The 19,117-nt window shown below is 57.2% G+C and overlaps 1 protein-coding gene across 2 annotated transcripts in view; it reads right to left on the bottom strand.

Annotated features, from left to right (window-relative positions):
* Positions 1-1,773: 1,773 nt before the first annotated feature.
* SNX27 (sorting nexin 27) overlaps positions 1,774-19,117 on the bottom strand; it is a 33,321-nt gene continuing 15,977 nt past the window's right edge. The window contains exons 3-13 of one of the 2 annotated variants that reach the window (XM_075075469.1): positions 18,868-19,060; positions 17,482-17,546; positions 16,558-16,662; positions 15,365-15,443; positions 13,125-13,288; positions 11,811-11,900; positions 9,377-9,526; positions 8,917-9,045; positions 8,602-8,661; positions 6,691-6,753; positions 1,774-2,245 (exon numbers count right to left, since the gene is read on the bottom strand). In XM_075075469.1, the coding sequence (XP_074931570.1) occupies positions 2,198-2,245; positions 6,691-6,753; positions 8,602-8,661; positions 8,917-9,045; positions 9,377-9,526; positions 11,811-11,900; positions 13,125-13,288; positions 15,365-15,443; positions 16,558-16,662; positions 17,482-17,546; positions 18,868-19,060 (1,146 nt within the window). In that variant the 3' untranslated portion in view covers positions 1,774-2,197. The remainder of the gene's footprint in view (positions 2,246-6,690; positions 6,754-8,601; positions 8,662-8,916; positions 9,046-9,376; positions 9,527-11,810; positions 11,901-13,124; positions 13,289-15,364; positions 15,444-16,557; positions 16,663-17,481; positions 17,547-18,867; positions 19,061-19,117) is intronic. The other variant, XM_075075470.1, reaches the window with a different exon arrangement.

Genomic DNA, 19,117 nt, shown 5'->3' with positions numbered 1-19,117 from the left:
CCTTTTGGGGGGTTTGGTACCTGCTGAGTTGATTTAGGGGGTGGGACGGGGTGGGGGGCGCGGGGCCGTTAGCGCGGGGGGGGGGACGCAGACCCCTGGGAGTTGACGTCTGCGGTTGAGACGCCGCCGCTTAACTTATTTGCTATTTATTGCGGTTACTTTGGATAATTTAATTTTTTTCTCTTGGATTTTTTTTTTTTTTCCTCTTTTTTTTTTTTCTTCTGTCTAAATAAAATAAGTTAAAAAAAAAAAAAAAAAAAAAAAAAAAAGCTTAAAAGAGCCTGTAAAGCATTTCCCCTCCCCCAGGGGTACCGGGGCAGGAGGGAGGGGGGCAGGATCAGCCCCAGCGCCTGCAGGGAAAGAGCACGGCCACAGTTCCCAGTAGTTTCATCAATAAATCAATTTATTTAAAAGAATATGTTACAATTAATTACACTAAGTGACTTTACCAAACAACCGGCATGGTTAGAGACCGAGGAATGAAACACCGGGCGCAGCTGGGGGCGGGGCCTTTTTTTTTTCCTTTTTCTTCTTTTTTGCAGGTTTTTTTTTTTTTTCTTTTTGCCATTTTTCTTCACATTTCTGACTCACAAATAAAAAATACAAGCTACTGCAGTGAAAAGACCATTAGAGTTCTCTCAAATAAATTAAAGATGTGGATGGCAGCGGAGTCAGGGCTGGGGGGGGGGGGGGGGACATTTCACCGGCTCCAACTCGAGCAGGGTCACGGGCAGGATTATTGCTGAGACCTGCCCCTTTCGTGCCACCGATGAGCGCCGGCGGGGGGGTCCCCACACCCCTCCCAACCCCCTCCGGGGGCTCCCGAGGACAAGGGCCCCGGGCAGCCCTGGGGAGGGAGCGGGGCCGCGGTCACGGTGGCCCAAGGCCCCCCCCCGGGGACCCGCCGAGCCCCCTCCGCCGGCTGCATCCCGGCATCACAGACCCGTCCTCGCCCCGTGGCTTCTCCCAAGCTCTCCCAGCCTGGCGAGGGGCGGCCAAACCCCCTCCCAAAAGGCAGGCAGGTGGGATCTTGGCCTGCGCACGGCCTTTCCCGCTTGGCATCGCCCCCCACCCCGCAGCCCGGGGGGCCGCAAGCCGTGCCCAGGCGCCCGCCCGAGCTCCGCATCGCCGTTTCGCTCCTCGCGGGGGGGAAGCAGCAGGACCAGCGCCTCCCAAATATCACCAACCTCACCCCAAACCCAAGGCTACCTGGGGGAGCGACACAGAAGCCAGCCCCGAACCAGCTCTAAAAGCAGGGAAAGCAGCTTTTCCACCTTATTTCTCCTCCTGGGCACCGCTCGGCCCCCCGAGCCGCTCGCCGCCGTGGCCAGGCCGCTCCCGGCAGCGCTCTCCCGTCTCCTCCGGAGAGGCCGGGGGTCTCGGAGCAGCACCCGGCTCCGCCGGCCCGCGGGGACGGCCGCCCTGCCTCGGGGTGCCGGAGCCCGGGCCCCGCAGGATGCCGCCCCGGCGCCGGGCTCCCCCCGCGGCCGCTCAGAGTCCGTGCGACCATACCCAGAACCGAAACGCAGGAGAGAAAAAGAAAGTCATGAGCTTGTAAACGTGTGGAGGTCCTTGTGCCAGGAGAGGTATTTCCCTGTAACGTTCCTTCTTTTGTCTTTTTTTTTTTTCCTTGTTTTTTTTCTTTTTTTTTTTTTCTTTTTTTTTTCTTTTTTTTTTTGGTTTTCTCTAAAGTTAGTTTTTAAAAAAACACGATGGGTTGGGAGGAGAGATGCGTGTAAAAACGCAAGCTTAAAAAAGGTACTGCCACCGCTATGAAATTTTAAAAGAAATATATATATGTATATACGTGCACGGTATTTGTATATATATCTTTTTTAGGGGCGGTTGGTTGGGTTTGGTTTTTTTTTACATACATACATATATATGTCTGAACAGTGCAAATGGATGACGTTTCTAGTTCCAGTTGTAAAAAATAAGAGCACAGTCCGTCTTCTGGAACAGGACCCGAGCGGAGGGAAGAGCCAGAACACCCGCGGGCGGTTCCGCTGCCATCCAACACTGTTTTCCCCTCTGTTCTCGGCCGAGCCTGCCATTTACCCTAGGTGCTTAATTCCATAAACATGAAGTTCACAAATGGTATTATTATTAATAATATTTAGTTTAAGGGCTTTAATACAATAACAGAATTTTAAGTGTTAATTGGGGGAGGGGGATTACATTCTTCCGTGACAAGGGGCTAAGTGGCCGCGTCCCTCTGCTGTGACCTGACCATCTGAAAGATATTCTGAAAGAGAAGAAAAAGGACATTAAAAGCGCGACGTCACTCGGGAAGAGCTGGGTTCGACTCTCCTGCCAAGCTGCGCCGCAGCCCCGTGAGCGACCCGGGGGGCTCTGCCCATCCCCAGCCCAAGCACGAGGGACCGGGGACGGCCGGGACCGCTCCTGCTCCCGGCAGGGACGCCGCACGGAGCGGCTCCCCCGAGCCCCTCTGCGCCCCCGACCCCACCGTAACGACGCGGGGCTGTGCCCGAGCCGGCTCGGGGAGGTGGCAGGGCAAGGAGCCAGCTCCCGCGGGACGGGGCTTGCGGCCAAACCACATACGGGACCTCCAAGATTCTCCCCGAGGCGGTGCTCCAGGAGCCAGGAGCCCTCCCAGCGCCGACCCACGTCGTTCCCGACTCCGGTCCCCAGCGCTCGCCCCGGGCTCCAACCCCGCGCTGCCGCGTCCCGGCTCGCCGACAAGCGGGGCGGCAGCAGGGCGAGGGTCTCCCCGGCCCGCGCTGCCGCGAGCCTTCCCCGCGCGAGGGGCTCCCGCAGAGCCGATGCCTGCGCTCGACCCGGCGGCGAGAGCCGGGGAAAGCCAGGACTTACAGGAGCAGACGGGATTTAGCACCGGTTCCTAGACGGGGATGTGGGCAGCGGGTTTTGGGGAGGTCAAGGCGAGCTGGGATGACTTTGCTGCCCTCCTTCCCTGGCCTGGCTCCGATCCCAGGTGGGAGAAGATCCCAGAAAGTGAGGGATGGTCCTGCCGCATCCCGCCTACGTGCTCCCACATCCTCGGTGCAGGACCCCATCTCCACCGCTGGCTTTGGGGCTGCTGAAATACCCCCTGCCCAGGCAGAACTCCCCACCGTCAGCCCTGCTTCCATCCTCCTGCGGGGTTTCACTGGTGTTACCCTTGGGTATTTCAGCACCGAGCAGCCCCACGAGGGTTGAACCAGGCTGCTTTGCCCACCTCTGCATCCCACCGGCATGCCGGACGCCCTCCCGGCTGCCTCCTCCAGCCTCCCAGGGCCACCTTCACCCAGCCAGGACTGGAGAGGTCCCAGCAGATGCTGGGATGCTGCTGGGATGCACTGGGCACGGGGGTGCCTGTGGCGTTGAGGGGGAGTCCCCTGAGCGGGGGGTAGCTCAGGGGTAAGGCTGAGCCGAGGGTTCAGGCGCCCCAGGGAGCTCCGGAAAGCCGCGGCGCTTGCTGGCAGCCCTCGATCCAGCCGGTCCCCGCTACTCGCCGGCACTAATGAATCCTCCCCGCGCGCGCGGGGCCGCGACAGCCAGATGAGAAGGCAAATAACGCCCCACAGCAAAGTGGCTCAGCCCGACGGCTGAAGCTCGAGCAGGAGATTAAAGGAGGGCAGGAAGGAGGCCAGGAGCCGCCCTGGGAATGGCACAGATCCCCCCAGGAAGCCCCGCTCTCTCCCGGCTCCACAAGCATCCCTCCCTCTAGAAAAGGGCCAGAGGCTGTGAGTAACCCAAATTACGCTTAGCAAGACTTACGCTTGCAAGAGCTAACCCACGCCAAGCAGCAGCTCAGCTGCCGCAAAAGCAGGACGGAGCTCTTTCCTCGTGTCCCCCGGCTCGGTCTCGGGGGTCACCGGTGAGCGCCCTCCACCCCGTTGCACCGTCTGCCTCCCACAACTTCACCTACAAGGTACGAGCCGACGTCCCCAAACGGAGCTTGTCACCTGCAGCCAGCCAGCCTCATCCTCCAAGGCGCCGTGCCCACCTCAGCCTCCTGAGAAGGGAGATGCCACCACGTCCCCTCAGTGCCCGGCGCGAGCAGGGGGGACCACGAGGGTCCCACAAGGAGTGGGGCTTTTACGTCTCGGTGAGGCGGCAGCTCGGCTAAGCCTCAACCCTGCTCTTCCTGAGCGCACCCAGCGTTATCAGCCAGCATCTGCGGTTTGGGAGGCAAGTCAGCAGTTTACAGAGCACTAAATATATCTGTAAAGCATCTGCCAAATTCCATCAATCTTTTACGCTGGGAAGAGAAAATTACCAAGTGACTGGTCAGAAATAATCCGGATCCGGAAACAACTCTCCCTCCCTAACGCTGGTGATGGAACAGGCAGCACTGGAGGGGGGGGCACTGTGCCCCAAAGGGCGTTTCTGGGGTGGTGGGAGCTGCGGCGGTGATTCACAGAGCACACCGCAGGGGAGACACCACCCAGGAGCTGCAGCCGAGGGCTTCTCCCGTTATACCAAGTGAAATGACGTGGACGTGTATAAATTGAAAGGGAGAAAAACCTATTTCCCTAGCAGGGAAGTAACGGGACGTTTAGTACTGGGGAACAACCGATTTAAGAGGGAAGAAGCAGCGATTCCCCTGGTTTCCCTTTCCAGATCCATTACCGCGGCCCTAGGAAGAGACGTCACGGGCCGCGGGGAAGAGGCGATGCTCAGCAAGCGCTGCGAGCCGCTCCTCGGCAGGCCCTCGAGCAGCGGCCCCGGCAGGAAGCAGAACCGAGCCCAGCGCAACCCGCAGCCGGTTCCTGCGCGAGCCGGGCTGGCACACGAGCCGCGGCCGCTCGGCTCCCACTGCTCCCCGTGGCTCGACCGGTGCCGGGGCTGCAGCGAGGCGCGGGGCCTGGCGAGGGGAGACGTGGTGGCAGGGGCTGCTCCTTTGCAGCTTTTGCTGCGTTCAAAGGCTGCAGCGCGAAGCCCGGAGCCTGGCTCCCAGCTCGCTCCTTGGCACGGCTGTGCCCATCGCAACAAACCCTCCCGGGGTGGGTCTGCTGCCCTCGCCGCCGGCACCTCCCTGGAGGGAAACCGGTTCACTTGCTGCTGGGGATAAGCAAGGGACAAGTTTTAAGCAGTCCCTGGGAGGCAGCAGCTCTGGGCACAGCTCTCCCGCTGCCCCCAGCTCCCGCCCGCTGCCAAACGAGGCCGTTTCGATTCCAGAGCCGGACAACCGTCGGTCCCTCTCGGGGGCTCGCCCTGCGCCATGAGAAGGGGAGCAGAGCCCTCGCACGGCTAAGGCGAGCCGCGGCTGTTTCTGCAGAGCAGCACGAGCGGATCCCTCCCGGTGTCTCCAGGCTTTGTAGAGAAGACATCAAACACCCGCTTTTAAGCGTGAAGGGGCAATACAGGAACACACGCATGACTATGCACACAAAACCATTGCCTGTTCTCCCTCAAACACGCCCCGCGCAGCACACACTCGGTGTTTTGGGACTAGAGGGTTTACCCCAGCACAATCGCGGGGAGCGTTATCGCGTAGGATCTGTTTGGCAGAGGAAGTATTACACAGGGCGGGAGGCTCCCACACCCCCGCGTTTCACGGCTCTTTCCTGAACGGGTGACACATCCCACACCGTCTACTACAGCTTTCAGTTCGGTCAGACAGGGGCTCTTGCCCTCTTTGATGTCCAACGCTTTCTAGCCAACACAACACAACTCCTACCCGAGAGAAGCACCTACCAGTACCGCTGGGGTTAACAACTTTCAGCCTCACTACACACAACTGTGCTCGCTCTCTTGCAAGTTAAATAACCTGCAGCTATTTCCGATGCCCGAGCAAAGAAGTAGAATTTGAAGTGGGAGTACGGCAAAGCCCTGGGTCTGCGGCGGCGGCACGGCACGGCTGCATCCCCGCGGAGGATGCCACGAGCCTCCGGCTTGCAGAGGGGCACCGGCAGAGGCTGCGGCTCCCGGCACACGCCACCGCGCCAGGGCGTTGCAGCGTTACGCGACTCTCCGCAAGCCTTGTCCGTACCTACGCTACGGCAAAGGTGCTGGGAGAGAAGCCCGAAGGGGATGTCCTACAGACAGGCAGGCAACACTCATGGATGCTTCCTGGTACATCCTGGAGCAATTAAAGGGTTTAGCTTTAAATCCTGTGAAAACGGCCGGGCAGAGAGCAGCAGGAGGAGAGAGGCGCATTTAGAAGGTGCTACAACGCAAGTGTTTCTGCCCCCTGCTATTAAAGCAGCGCCGCAAACAGCATTTGTCAATCCCTAAAGGTCTTTGCTCCGTCACTGCAGAACAACAAAAGAGAAGAACCACACGGCACTAGCCTGCGGCACGCAGGATCCAGTCTTTGGTCCTTTTAAAAGAAGCGCAGAGCCAAAGCGTTTGTCCCCTTTACAACTGCGCCCTTGCCCTCTCCTGCGGGGAGGCGAAGGGAGCCGCGGCTCGATCTCAGCCATCGGCCGCAGCGTCACGTTCCGGGTCATCCAAAGATTGGCAGAGTCCAGATGGGCAAGTCGGAACCACGTGTTTCTACCGTCAGGAAAGAGGCCTGTAAGCGCAAAGCCATCTCTATGCCGTGAAAAGCAGCAGTAGGGTATTTAACTTTGCGGGTTCCCTCCAAGGAGAAGCCACTACGAAAGGACACTGTCCTACGCTAACAGGACCTGGAGCGGAGAAGCAGGAGAGACACTACATCCGCAGCAGAGCAGCCAGACTGGCTCACAGAGCACAGATGCTGTTTGTTTTCAGCCCAATTACCTTGCTGCACATATTGTCTTTACTGCAGTTCTTGTTATCCTTGTCTGTTGCTTCCTCCTCCACCTTTACAAGGGAAAAAAATAAAAAAAAAAAGGTATAAATAAAAAAGCAGAGCCTGGGGGGGGGTGGGAGGAGACTGAACAGCTGGTGTTGGAGCGGCTGGGAGAGCACTGGGACAGGATCCAGGGTGCTCCACGGACGTCGGACACGCGGAGCTACGGAGGAGCTGGGATTTGGAGAATAAGCCAGGCAACCTCGGGCAGCTTCTAATTAACGGAGCAAGATGAGAGCCACAAAGATTTGTTCTTATGAGGGACAGAGGCGTCACCTCCAGCCGGGACGCGAACCCCAGGGCCAAGCTCCCCGGCTCTGCACATGGTGCACGGGGAGCGCTGGGGGCTTTATGAAGCCGAACTGCGTAACCACACGCTCTCGAGCCTCGCCGCCTCCCTCCTACGAGGCTCAGGGCCGGGACAAAGCGGGTCCGGGCTCCGTGGGGGCTCCTGACCGCTGCCTCTGCAACCATCCACTGCATAGAAGGGCTGATGCGGGACTCTGCAGACTCTGGAGCACAGCCCCATACCAGGAGTTCTCCTCGCCCCTGCCTGCCTGCAGGTCTCTGGTCACTCGTGGGAGGCTCAGCTTCTACCCCTCAAGCTAAGGCAAGCCAAGACTCCCGTTTTCCTATTTCCTGGAAAACTCTTCCAGGTTTACACTCCTCCATCCCGCTGTTACATCCTCCAGCAGGCACGGCTGCCACGGTCCAGACCCTGCGCGCTCTGCGTTTCCAGCACACCTCCCACACCCAGCACGGTGCCAACCCTGGATCCCAGCCACGCCAAGGATGAGCACCAACACCCCTGCCTCGGGACGACGCCTGGCAGGCAGGAAACTTCCAGGTAAGGCAAGAGGGAGGCGTCATTCCCATCTAGGAGCAAGCAGCTGCAGGGCAGGTTTTCTTGGATCACCATTTCAGACTTGCCACATTTAAGCCTTGTTTTAGGTACCCAAATCCATCACCTGGCAGAAACAAGCCGCCAGGGGAAACTGGAGGGCTGATGCCAACAGCACTGATTAGATCTAGGGCAACAAGAGAGGATCCAGCCTCCAACAGTTGCTTATCTCTGACCCTGCAAGGGAGAGCAACATTTCTGGGACAGCAGAGACACGGGATGATGATTCAGTAGCCGCACACAGGGCTAACACAGGCCAGAGCACCCCGGGGCCGGCCGAGCAAGCTGACTGCTTTTCTAGCTGCTCTCTGCCTCCTCCCCGCAAGCGAAGCTGATGGGAGCAGTCCCTGGCGAACGACAGATGTGGGGCAACCCCAAGGAGGAGCAGCAGATGGATGCAAGGTGATAAGACGTCTCCCTCAGGTGGGAGGAGAGGACAGGGGAAGCGCAGCAGCGGGGATGAAGGCAGGGCTGGCTCACATGCATCTCCCCACCCAGGGCTCAGAGCCAGCTCTAAGCGCAGCTTCGACAGGAGAAGGCTGAGCAGGCACCTCAGGCTAGGATTCAGGAAAAAAAAAAAATCCCAAAACTTCTCAGCAGCTTTTTGCCAGAGGCTCTCAGAACCCTTTCTGAGTAATTCAGCAACCTGCGTAATCTCTCCGGAGGACGGACGTTTTGCCATCTGCATTCGACAGCAGCCACCGGGGAGCGACCGGCCGCAGCCGCGCAGCCCGAGAACTGGTTATCCTGGTCAGTCACGCCTGCGTGAGGCTTTCCCAGCACCGGGAGTTCCTTGCTCCAGCTGCAGCATGAAACACCCTCCACCTACAGAGCCCAGGCCTTTGAACTCCCTGGGGACCCGGTATCGCTCCCCTACTCCCCCGAGCGAGCTGCTGTCGAGCGCCAGGCAGAAAGGTTTGCCACTAAAAGCCGTTTCCCTGCGGTTACGGGTTCTTACCTCCTTCCTCCACTTGAGCTCGCAGAAAACCCGTTCGAAGCACTCGTGCATGTAGTTGAACTGCAAAGAGAAAGCAGGGACCCCTCAGAGCAGCAAGCAGACCCCGCCAGCCGCCCCGGCTGCCGCCCGGAGGGAGCCTGGCACTGGTTGCCTGCTCGGAGCTCCCCGGGCTGCGGGCTCCTCCTGGTGGCCACCGGCCCCTGCGTCTCCTCCCACCCCAAAAGCTGAAGCACAGGGCGCTCCTCCAGCTTCTAGAGGAAAATCAAGCAGGCTCTGGGCTTTCCCTTGGCAAACTGCAAAGAAGGGGGTACTTACATAGGGGGTGAAGATTTTAACCCATCGGGGTTTCTTCTCTCCTCGTGCGTATTCAAAACAAAATGCCATTCCCTCTTCGTCCGTGTCCCACCGCTGCATTTCGTCCCATTCGAATGCTATTACCTGGTTCTGAAGGAAGACGAAACCCAGGTGAGGCCGGAGCCCAGCAGACTGCGAGGAAGGGGAGGTTTAAGGCAGATCAGGTGGCGAAAGCAAAGCCACGCAAAGGCGGAACGAGGATGCCTTGGGCAGCCTTGCTGCAGACAGGGATGAGCCGAGGAAGCAGCAGTGGAGGCACACAGTAACACCCACAGAGCAGCCGGATTAACCCCTGTGCTCCAGCCACCGCCAAAATCCCTTCGGAGGCCTCTCAGCAGCAGTCCTGAGCCCCAGAGCTTCGGGGTCACGGTGCTGGCGTGAAGCGAGGTGAGCCGGGACCCCAGGGCAGGCCCCCCCTTACCTCCAGCTGGCCCTCCTCTGTGCAGGCGTGGAGTTTAAAGTGCTTAATGCTGATGGCTGTGATCACATGTCCCTTCCGCCGGGAGTCACAGGAGCAATGGGGGAAGATGATCTCGTTGTAACCCTCGCACGTCCGTAACATGTTTAAATACTGCGGAGAGAAAGCCGCAGGCGTTAGCTTGCTCGGACGAAGGGCAGGGGACCCCTGCGTCCCTCCTGCTGCTCACATCGCCTCCACCTCTTGCACACCCTAGTGCTAATCGCCCCCTTGGAAATCCCTGGCTTCACCCCAGCCCAGGGAGGCTGCGTCCCCTCCAAAGGGAACCGGAAACCCACAGGCAGCAGGGCTGCGCTAGGGGAAGGAAGGAGACCCCCTCCAGCTGCTCAACTCCCCTCCCCAGAATGTGGATCCATCCAGGTACAGATGTGCACCGAGCTCCTCGTGGCCTCCAACACCAAAAGCCCTTTCCAGGAGCGCTGGTGCAGCCGGAGTCACCGGTCGGCGTGACCGTGCTCCCCCGGGACGGGTACGGATCCGAGCTAACACCTACCGCGGCCCCGGGACTAGAAGCCCCGCTCTCGCTAGAGCCGTGCTGATTGCCGTCCCCCTGCCCGTTACAGGCTGAAGGGGAGATCAGAAAGAGAGGCTGCCAGGCAGATGCGGGTTCTGGGTTTCTCAGAGTCCTTTAATGCCAATGCTACAACTCACCAGAGGGTCCACAGAGGTATTTTGGCTACTTGCTTCTTTCTGGGCATAGCCCAGGCAAAGCAGCTCTGCGAGGAGGGTGGAGAAGCGCTGGGAGCTCAGAGCCACAGCTCGGGACGCGCTGGTGCATAGGGCTGGTGCTCCAGAGCCCGGCAGCCTCTCGTTGCATGAGGAAGGTTTATGCAGGGCAGAACTACAAAGTCTGAAGTGACTTTTTAACCAAGGAACGAGCCACATCCAGAGCAGAGGAGGGGGCCAAATTCTCAAGCATCATGCTCAGGACCCTTGACTTCACAGGCTCTTTGGGACACAGACCTTGTCTTCTTGACCTCCCGCTAGACCAGGGCCCTACTGCACCTGGTGCACATCTCTGTGTGTGTGTGTATATATATGTGCTGGGATATCCCCTTTCCAAAGATTCAGATCGTTCTTTGGGCATTAGAAAGCCAGCAAGACGAGAAGAAACAAATGAGCCATAAGACAACCCGCAGGAGGAAGCATCTATTTACTGATCCTTATCATTAGTTAATAATTAACCTTCTTGGCTTAGCATTTCAGGTGACCCTTCTGGGGTCCACCCCAAGGTAGTCACCCAGCAGAGAGCTCCGAAACCACCGCAGTCAAACGGGCCTGAGGAGAGGCCCGACCAAGACCAGCCAAGCTGGAGAAGGGGATCCCAAGGCCATTGCTCTTCGAGAGCAGCCAAGCTGGCCACGAGAACGCAGACGGGGTGCAGCGAGTCAGGGAAAGGGCAGCCTTCCTTCATTTGGTACCAGCAGCCCCGAGCAACCCAGGAAGTGATTTACAAGTCAGATTCTTCTGCTGTTTGATCTTCAAGCCAAGCTTGTGCCTGGCAGGTGAGCTCAGGGCACTCCCTTCACCCCCCCACGTCCAAGTCAGGCAGGCTCATCGAGTCGTACCAAGCCCCCAAGCGTTTGCTGGGCAAAGTGCTAAGAGGCAGAAAATCCCTGACCAGACAGCGAGCTCTGACAAAGGATTTACAATCCGGGAAGACTTCTGCCGGACAAAAAAAGAAGAAACTAGGGCACAGAGAGGGCAGCAACTCGTGTTATGAGCGGGCCAGGACCCACCCCTCCCTTGGCTAGCCCAGCACCGCCATCTCAGTGGCGGTCTGAGGCATAGAGAGACCTTTGCCTCTCAATTACTAGGAAGAAACAGCCGTCCCTGAAGGGCTGCAGGTGAAGGATTGCCACACCACACATTAAGCACCTCACCTTTCAGCACTGGCAATAACCCATAAGGTTTTATCGCTGCCTTGTTTGGAGCCAAGTCAATGACTGATCTTGCCAAGGACAAGCCGCCGTTCAAACAGGCCAGGCACGAGGGGCGGTTTTGGTTCGTGCACTGGCCGACCCTTGGGCAGGGCCCAGCCCTGCGCCTGGCATTCCTGCGTGCCTGCACGCCCTGCCAACCCCTCCCAGGCTAAGCCCACACCCCCACAGCTCTCCATGGTTACCGCTTTCCAAGAAAGAAGTGTTTTTCAAGGCTGTTGGAAGGGGTGTCTGAAGATCATCTAGTCCAACCCCGCTGCCGTGGGCAGGGACTTCTTTCGCTAGACCAGGTTGCTCAAAGTCCCGTCCCACCCAACCTTGAGCACTTCCAGGGATGGGGCATCCACAGCTGCTCTGGGCACCCTGCTCCAGTGTCTCCTTTCCAGGCACAGCATTGCAAACAGGAAGGAAAGCAGAGGACAGGTAGGAAAACTCACCATGACCATCTTTCTCTGCTCACACAGCTTCTGTAACTGGTAGGACTTCTCCTCTGCTTTGATGTAGCCTTTCTTGACATCATCAACGGCCTGAACAGAATAAGGGAAAGGAAATCCAGGAGGTCAGACTAGAGGATCTCTTCGCTGAGTCACAGTGCTTTGCCCTCCCTGGCTGGCCCCGAGGCTGCTTTGAACAGCCACCCAAATCCACAGCCCCAGAAGGTGACCAGTGCACCCAGAGCGGCAGAGGGATGCCCAGGCTCAGAGGGTGGTTCTTTGCCCTGACCGACTCCAGCCACGAGCCTCTGACTGCCCTGGGGAACGTGCTGATGCCTAGGCGTCTAGGAGGACTTTGGAAGTACATCCTCTGGCAAAAGAGGATGGATCTGGAAATGCTGGTACCTGGTACCCTGCTTTTGCATTCAGCCACAGGCAAAGCCAAGCTGGTACAACCCTTCCACTCCAGACAGCCGCCTCCAGCAGAGCAGTGCTGGCTTTTACCCTGTGCCGCTGGAGTGTCGGCACGAAACCGTATTTTTCCTTCAGGACTGCGCAGGGACACAGCCCCTTCCTCTTGCTCCTCCGCTGCGCACTCCAGCAAGGACTCCTGCCCCTGCCACAAAGCGCTTGTAAAACTGCCAGCCAGTAAAGAGCCAGTCTCGGAGATCAAAGAATTTGACAACTACTATTTTTATTTCAATTTGTACCAGAGGCTGGTACAGGCCCAGTTCAGGGAGTTCTGGGACAGCATTTTTGGTGGTGGAGACAGAGGATTCATCTTCCTGAACTTTGCAGTGAACTGCCTCTGAGCTGGTCATCCTAGAGTGGCTTTATACAGGCAACGGGAGAACTTGGCTCTTCTCAGACTCATTTCACCCCAGAGAATCTGCATAAAGCGAAATCACAGGCAGAAACACCCCCTTTCCTTTGGGTGAACAGGGAGGAGTCTGTTCCCCAGCTGGTCACAGGCATCTTCACTGACAGCACACGGAATTGTGGAAAACACATCTGACCCAAGGAGTGCAGCCTCCCAGGACCGTTTTAGCTCGCTCTGGGAAGGCGACTTCCCCGCAGTGAGAGCGGCAGAAGTCCTGCCTCCCCGTCTGACTGCAACTTGGCCACAGGTTCACCACAGCACTGCCAATTCACCCAACCACAGGCTTCTACTCCTGAAGTTACCCAAGCGGGACTGGCCCTCAGTTTCACACTCTGTTGCAACTATGCCAAAGGACAGTGGTATCTGCAGCAGCTCTGGGAGCTGGGCGCCTGTGGTGCCTTACCTCCAGTAAAAAACTACAGCTCTGGGGCACCTACCTGATGGAAGAAGTAGGTGACTGCCAGGTCGTTGTCATTGAGAAGAACCTCCTCCTCTGTAGTGAAAAGCCATTTTCGGATGGTCAGGCACGTTCCCGGCACCGCCGAGGTGTAGTTCTGCACGTAGAGTTTGTGGGGGAATTCATTGGGCGCCAGTTTGCGCACTGGAAAAAGCACAAGATGTCGAGGTAAGCGCACGGCCCCACACGGCATCAGCGGCATCGTCTGTGACCGCAGCCTGGCTGCCGTGCAAACCAACATCGGCGATGCCCTTTAGCTGAGCCAGCCGGGATCAGGACCCCAGCTCTGCTCCAAGGCCCTTTCTCCTCCTCCTGACTGAACCCAGCTCTTTTCAATACCTGCTTCCGTAGCGTCGGACCACGCTGGTCCTCCAGTGCGCAGGCAGTAACTTGCGTGAGGCCGAACCCCTCTCGGCCGTCGGAGAGCTCAGCGCGGCTCTCGGGCATCAGCACAACGGCCTGACTTCAGCCCCTGCTGCGCAAGGGAGGTCCACCCTGCCCAAGCCTTAGGATCACAGCGCCCCAGACCTATACACTGTCCCCTCAGCGTGGGGGGACTGGAGAGGACCCCCCCGTCCTGCAAGGCTGCCACCAGAGCCCAGACAAGACCTGCTGCATCGCTCAGGCAAGCTGGAGCAGCTGGGCCACCAGCGAGCCCCTGTCGAGACGCTTACTCTGTTCCAGTCTGCTTTACCCAGCTGCGATGGGCAAAAACGGCGAGTGCCAGCACATCTCCTTCATCAGGTCACTGTCATATGGCCACCGTCTTACTGCAGATGGAGCTTAGGGTTCCCAGAGAAATGACATGGAGGGTATCCAGACAGGAAAAAAGGTGGATGTTCACAGCGAGTGCCCAGAAAGCACAAGCCATAAAGGTTAACTGGAGTTTTTTACTTTCCCACCCGGTTTGAGGAGTGCGGCACTCACAGGAATGAGGAATTAATAGCTCCGGTTAGAGTCTGGCACCGTAAAAGCTTCCCGCACGAGGCTGTGCCAGCGTCCCATCTCCCAAGAGCAGGCGCTCCCGCTCGAGGCTCCCCGCACAGCCCTGCCTCGGCAATCTCACAGCACGCCGACCCTCCAGCCCTGGTCTTCCCCCGCTACGTCCGTGCCCTGCTGCGACACACCAGCACCCCGTGACCCGCGGAAAGGGCCACAAACCCGGGCGCAGGGGCAGGTCCGTGACGCCAAGTTTTACAGGAGACCGGTGGTCTTCGCTGCCCCAGAGGCAGCATCTGAACACAGACCTCGCCTGTTCCATGAGATGAGTCATTTTAGAAGGGCTTTAAGTAGCTAAAAATCGCCCTGGCCATTCAGCCAGAATCTTGTGAGCACGAGGAACAGCCCTAGAAATCTCTTCCTACAAGGCTCAGTTTTGCTGTAACAACAGGATGAGTTTGAGGCACATAGAGACGACAATCCAGAAATGACGTACCCAGCTGGGAACGAGAAATACACTTGGCTTAAAACCCAGCAGAGGGTAAAAATAAAACACAAACCAACCACTACACCCATTTTGTGGTGTGACCACGACATTTTGGCCTCTCTACAGCTTCAGCGAGCCCAACGTGAAGCTGGGCAAAAATCAGAGGCTGCTGCAGCCAGGGATCTGAACGGCAGCCAGGAGACCCCAGCATGCGCTAAGCTGCAAGGATGGCAATTACTTAAGTGCTAAAACGATTGCCCAGAATCCCACAGTCAAGCCTCAAATACCATCAGATTTAACCACGGAAGGAGAGATGAGAAGCTACAATGCAGCTTGCAGCACATCCCCTCCAGGACCTGGCCATCGACCCCCACCTACGTGCGTACAGACCGAGTGTGCCCTCGATCCACTGCCCTCCCCAGCAAGGGAAAAGGAAAAAAATCCGCCCAAGCCACTGCTGGTGCCCCCCTCTGCAGAGACGGCTGTGTCGCAGGGACGCTGCCCACTTTTCCTAAGCTAAGCTTTGAACTAAAGTAAAATGCATCTCTCGGTTTAACAAAAAGCTCGTCTCCTTGAACTGCTTAGGAAAGGGAAAGTCAAGCGGCAGCAAAAAAGCCATCAAACTTTGAGGGCTCCTCATTATCAGAGCCTGCTGTGCCTGCCCGATACCTCCCGGGGGCTCCTGATTTTGTGAGTAGAGATAAGACCTAAATGAGCGTGCCACCAGGCTCTGTCAGCACTGCAGAGCTTTCTCCTCCGTTGCTCGTCAGCACCGAGGGGATTAAAAGACTTACCGAAGGAGTGATTGATCACTTCAAACAAGGCGAAGTAGTTTGCGGTAATACTGTCCATTCCGACTTTCGCAGCCACAGCCTAAAGAGCAACCAAACGGGAAATCGGGGTGAGCAAGACAGGAGCCAGCAGCTGCCCGTCCCCTTCCGGGGCAAGGCTGGCTTCATACGCGTTATCCCCAAGGAGTGCCCAACCTGAGCTGTTAGTCACCGCGAAAAACCCGAGTTTTACTCTTCCAGTAAAACCAGACGTTTTTCTTAAGCAAAGGCTTAGGCTCTCCTGCTTTCACCTTCCTGTAAACTGCGCCACATTTTAACTGCTACCACGGCAGACGATTAGGCCATCTTTTCTGCTGATGCCTCCAGCTTCGGTTCCTAATAGGAGGAGCATGCACACCTCCCCTAGGAGGTTCCTCCAGCAGCGCTTCAGGCCTGCGCGCTAGTACCACAGCCGAAGCTCGCAGACCTCGGCGGAGGCGACGTGGAGCTCAACAGGCTGCGTCCCGAACGCACGGACGGCCTGCGAATCCCACCTGCAGGACCCTGCCGGGCTGATCTGGAGCTCCCGAGAGCCCGCTACTTTTGCAAACCTCTGGGCTCCCTCGCTTAGTGCAACATTTTCAGTTCCCCTTTCAAGGGTCTCCCCCGCATCATCTCGCTCCCCCTAATCCACTGACAGCTTCCACTTTTCCTCCAGCAGTGCTGAGGTCAGTTGTCCTTAGCTTTTCACCTAAAGCCCAGGGCCTCCAGCCACTCGCAAACCCGCAGTCTGGCCAGAGGATTCCCCCACGGGTCACTGCCCTTCACGTTCAACTCGCTGTCCTGCCACACGGCCCCGGCGAGGCTCGCGCGCTGGCTGCGGCCAGCTCTTGGATCCAACTCCTCCACCGCAGCCACCGCGAGCCGTAACATACAATCTGCCTAGTGCTCAGAGCCGTCCGCCGGCTTTCAGGTATTCTCAGTGAAAATTAATTCGGCGATGGCTCTGTCCTCGCAGCCAAGCCTGCCAGGCAAAACGCTGCTTCAGCACGGTGTAAGGTCAGAGGTCCCTAGCAGCCCTGTCCTCTCTGCTGCAGCAAAGCAGCGACGCTGATGCCCACCCGCACTCAAGAGGAGCAAGTGGGCACCCGTGGGGTCTTGGTTAACGTCCGAATCGTGTTAATCGGCCAGCTGAGGCGAAAAAAGTAGCAGCTTACCTGGTACACCTGGTCTGTAGTGCTGTTCTTTTTGACTCTGACTGTCACCGTTGTTATATCTGGTAGTGCTACCCGGAGCTCCACATCTGAGACGCCGTTGTAATTCTGAAGGAGGAAGAGAAGACAGAAATCAGCATCACACAAACTGCGCCCCGAGCTCTACCGATTATTTATTGCCTCGTGCTGGCTAACTAAATAGTTACTTCTAACAGCCAGCTGCTCTGCAAGCTTCAAGAATCCCATCCCAGTTTGCACCAGAAAAATTCTGAAAGAAGGAAGATGCGCGCTCTGCTCCGAGACAGGAAGCTGAGCAAACCCTTCAGACCACAACGGGGTAGGATTTTCCATTCATGGGTTTGCCAGCGAAGAGCGAGAGAAAGCTCTGGGACACGGTGACTTCAGGGACTATTGAAAAGCTGGAACAAGAGCAGCAGTTGAAGGGCAAAGAGCAACTCACTGCTGCTGCCTGCAACTCGAGCCTCGGGAGGCACAGGTCAGGCACCACTGTTCAGTGCCTGCTGCCTTTGCGGCTAAAGGCTGCCGAATACGGACAGCTCACCTAGGCGAAGCTACCTGGGCTGCCAGCAGCACAGAAACCAGCAGCAATGGCAGCAAACGTGGCTTTTTTGCTGGGTCTCCCCTTGCCAGAGGGCCAGGGTACGCAGCGAGGCCTCGCAGCTGGTTCTGCTCTGTGCGCACCCCCGAGAGCAGCAGCAAAGCTGCGCTGCTGCTACGGAGAAAAGGCTTCCTATGTGCAACGACAGCAAACCGCAGCCTTGACTTTTTGCCACGGTCTTCTCTTCAACCAGCTGAGGCTTTGGCAGGGAACAGCTTTGCTCTCTGATCCAGTTTTACCAAGCATTTACAGCCTCTGTAACAAGGAAGGTCACAGCAGAGCTTCAGCGCCGTCGCCTACGTGCCCACCTCGTCCGACTCCGACAGGAACTCCTGCATGATGTCGCTCTCCCCAATGACACGTATCGAACACACTGCAGGACAGAGAGCGCAGGTTAGCGGGGTGCCCGGGGAGAGGGGGAGCCCTTCCCTCCCGGGACTGGCCCAAAAGTGACATGGAAACAACGGCTGTCTGTTCTGTGGGTGGCGTGAGACAAGGGTGGGATCTCCAGCCTGGAAAAACCTTCTCAAAGCAAGTGCTTTCCAGGCTGTATCAGGTGTCCTGGCTCAAAGACTGATCCAGCCTGAATCCCTTACAATAGCAGGCGACAACAGCTGTTGAGTAATTCACTGAGATATTCCCCACGGGTGAAATCCAGGCGCCAGGCACAAGGCAACAGGAGGTTTAGACTATACTTAAAAGCTGGCAAGAATTTCATAAATAGTACTTTTGCCTCTAAGAAAACCAAGTTATTCCAGGGGGACTGAAACTATTTGGGAATTTAGGCCAAGTTCAGCAAATAATTTGGACCCGAACTGTATCGTGTTGCCTCTAAGATGCAACCAGCCCGCCCCTTGCTCCAGCCAGCTGGTAACCGAGGGTGAAGATGGATGAGCTGGGCAAGGCAGGGCTGAGATATCCATGGGGTGGGGAAAACCCAACCCACATTCATCTTATGGGAAGAAGGGGCTTCACTTGCAGGTGAGTAAGAGAAGGTACTTACTCGCTGGGTAAGAGAAGATGCTATTAACTCACACAAATTAACTCAGCTGCCTACAGGCAACTAAGAAAATAACACAGCATCACAGGAACAAGGGGTTATTGCCCCCCAAATCCCATCTACAACCTTGTCACTGCAAAATGTGGGGTCAGGTCTTTTGGCCAGGCACTCCGATACAGAGACAAGGGCTTGCAGCCACTTTCCCATCAGCTGAACTCAACCTAAAGGAAAGTCCTGCTGCAGGCATTACAATTCTGATTAAAAAGGACCAAAGCCTTCAGCCACAAGCAAGCTCCGACTGAGCTGAGCTCCCCTGATGACAATGGCCTCGAACACAACTTACTCCCCGCTCCAAAGCTTCCCTCCTCTTCCTCATCTCCAAGACTACTCGTGAGCAACATGACACTATAGATAAAAGCTCGTTACGTGTTAAAAAACTAATTGTAATGTTGTTGTTGGAAGTGCGCTGCAAGCTGGTAACACACACATCATTAAGCCGTGGCACGTCTGAGCTCCCTCTCGCCAGTTCAGCCATAAAACCAATCCAGCTACAAACGAGCTTCTTTCCCTCATCAGTAAACAAATACCCGTGAAGTTCTGGACCGCCCGTGGAAGGATGTACCCTGAGGATTTGTTTCCCCACTGACGAGGAAGGCAGCGAAGGGCTGCCTGGGCTCTCCTCCCAGCTCAGTACCTTTCTCCAGGTACTCCTCCAGCCCTCGCCGCCGGGCGTCCAGCTGCTGCTCCGACAAAGAGAACGGCCACTTCCCCGGGAGACGCGGAAAAGTGAAGTTGGCAAATTCCCGTTTCAGGTTCTGGTGCAGGATGGCAAACTCCCGGTACCGCTTCGAGCAGAGCTGGCGGCCCGCCATGTAAACGTTGTAGACCTGCAGGGAGAAGAGACGAGACTCACTGGGGTGAGAAATGTTTTCCAAATCCAAACT

The sequence above is a fragment of the Phalacrocorax aristotelis genome, chromosome 25 (genome assembly GCF_949628215.1).
Source record: "Phalacrocorax aristotelis chromosome 25, bGulAri2.1, whole genome shotgun sequence".
NCBI lineage: Eukaryota > Metazoa > Chordata > Aves > Suliformes > Phalacrocoracidae > Phalacrocorax > Phalacrocorax aristotelis.
This window is presented reverse-complemented; position numbering and strand designations above follow the sequence as displayed.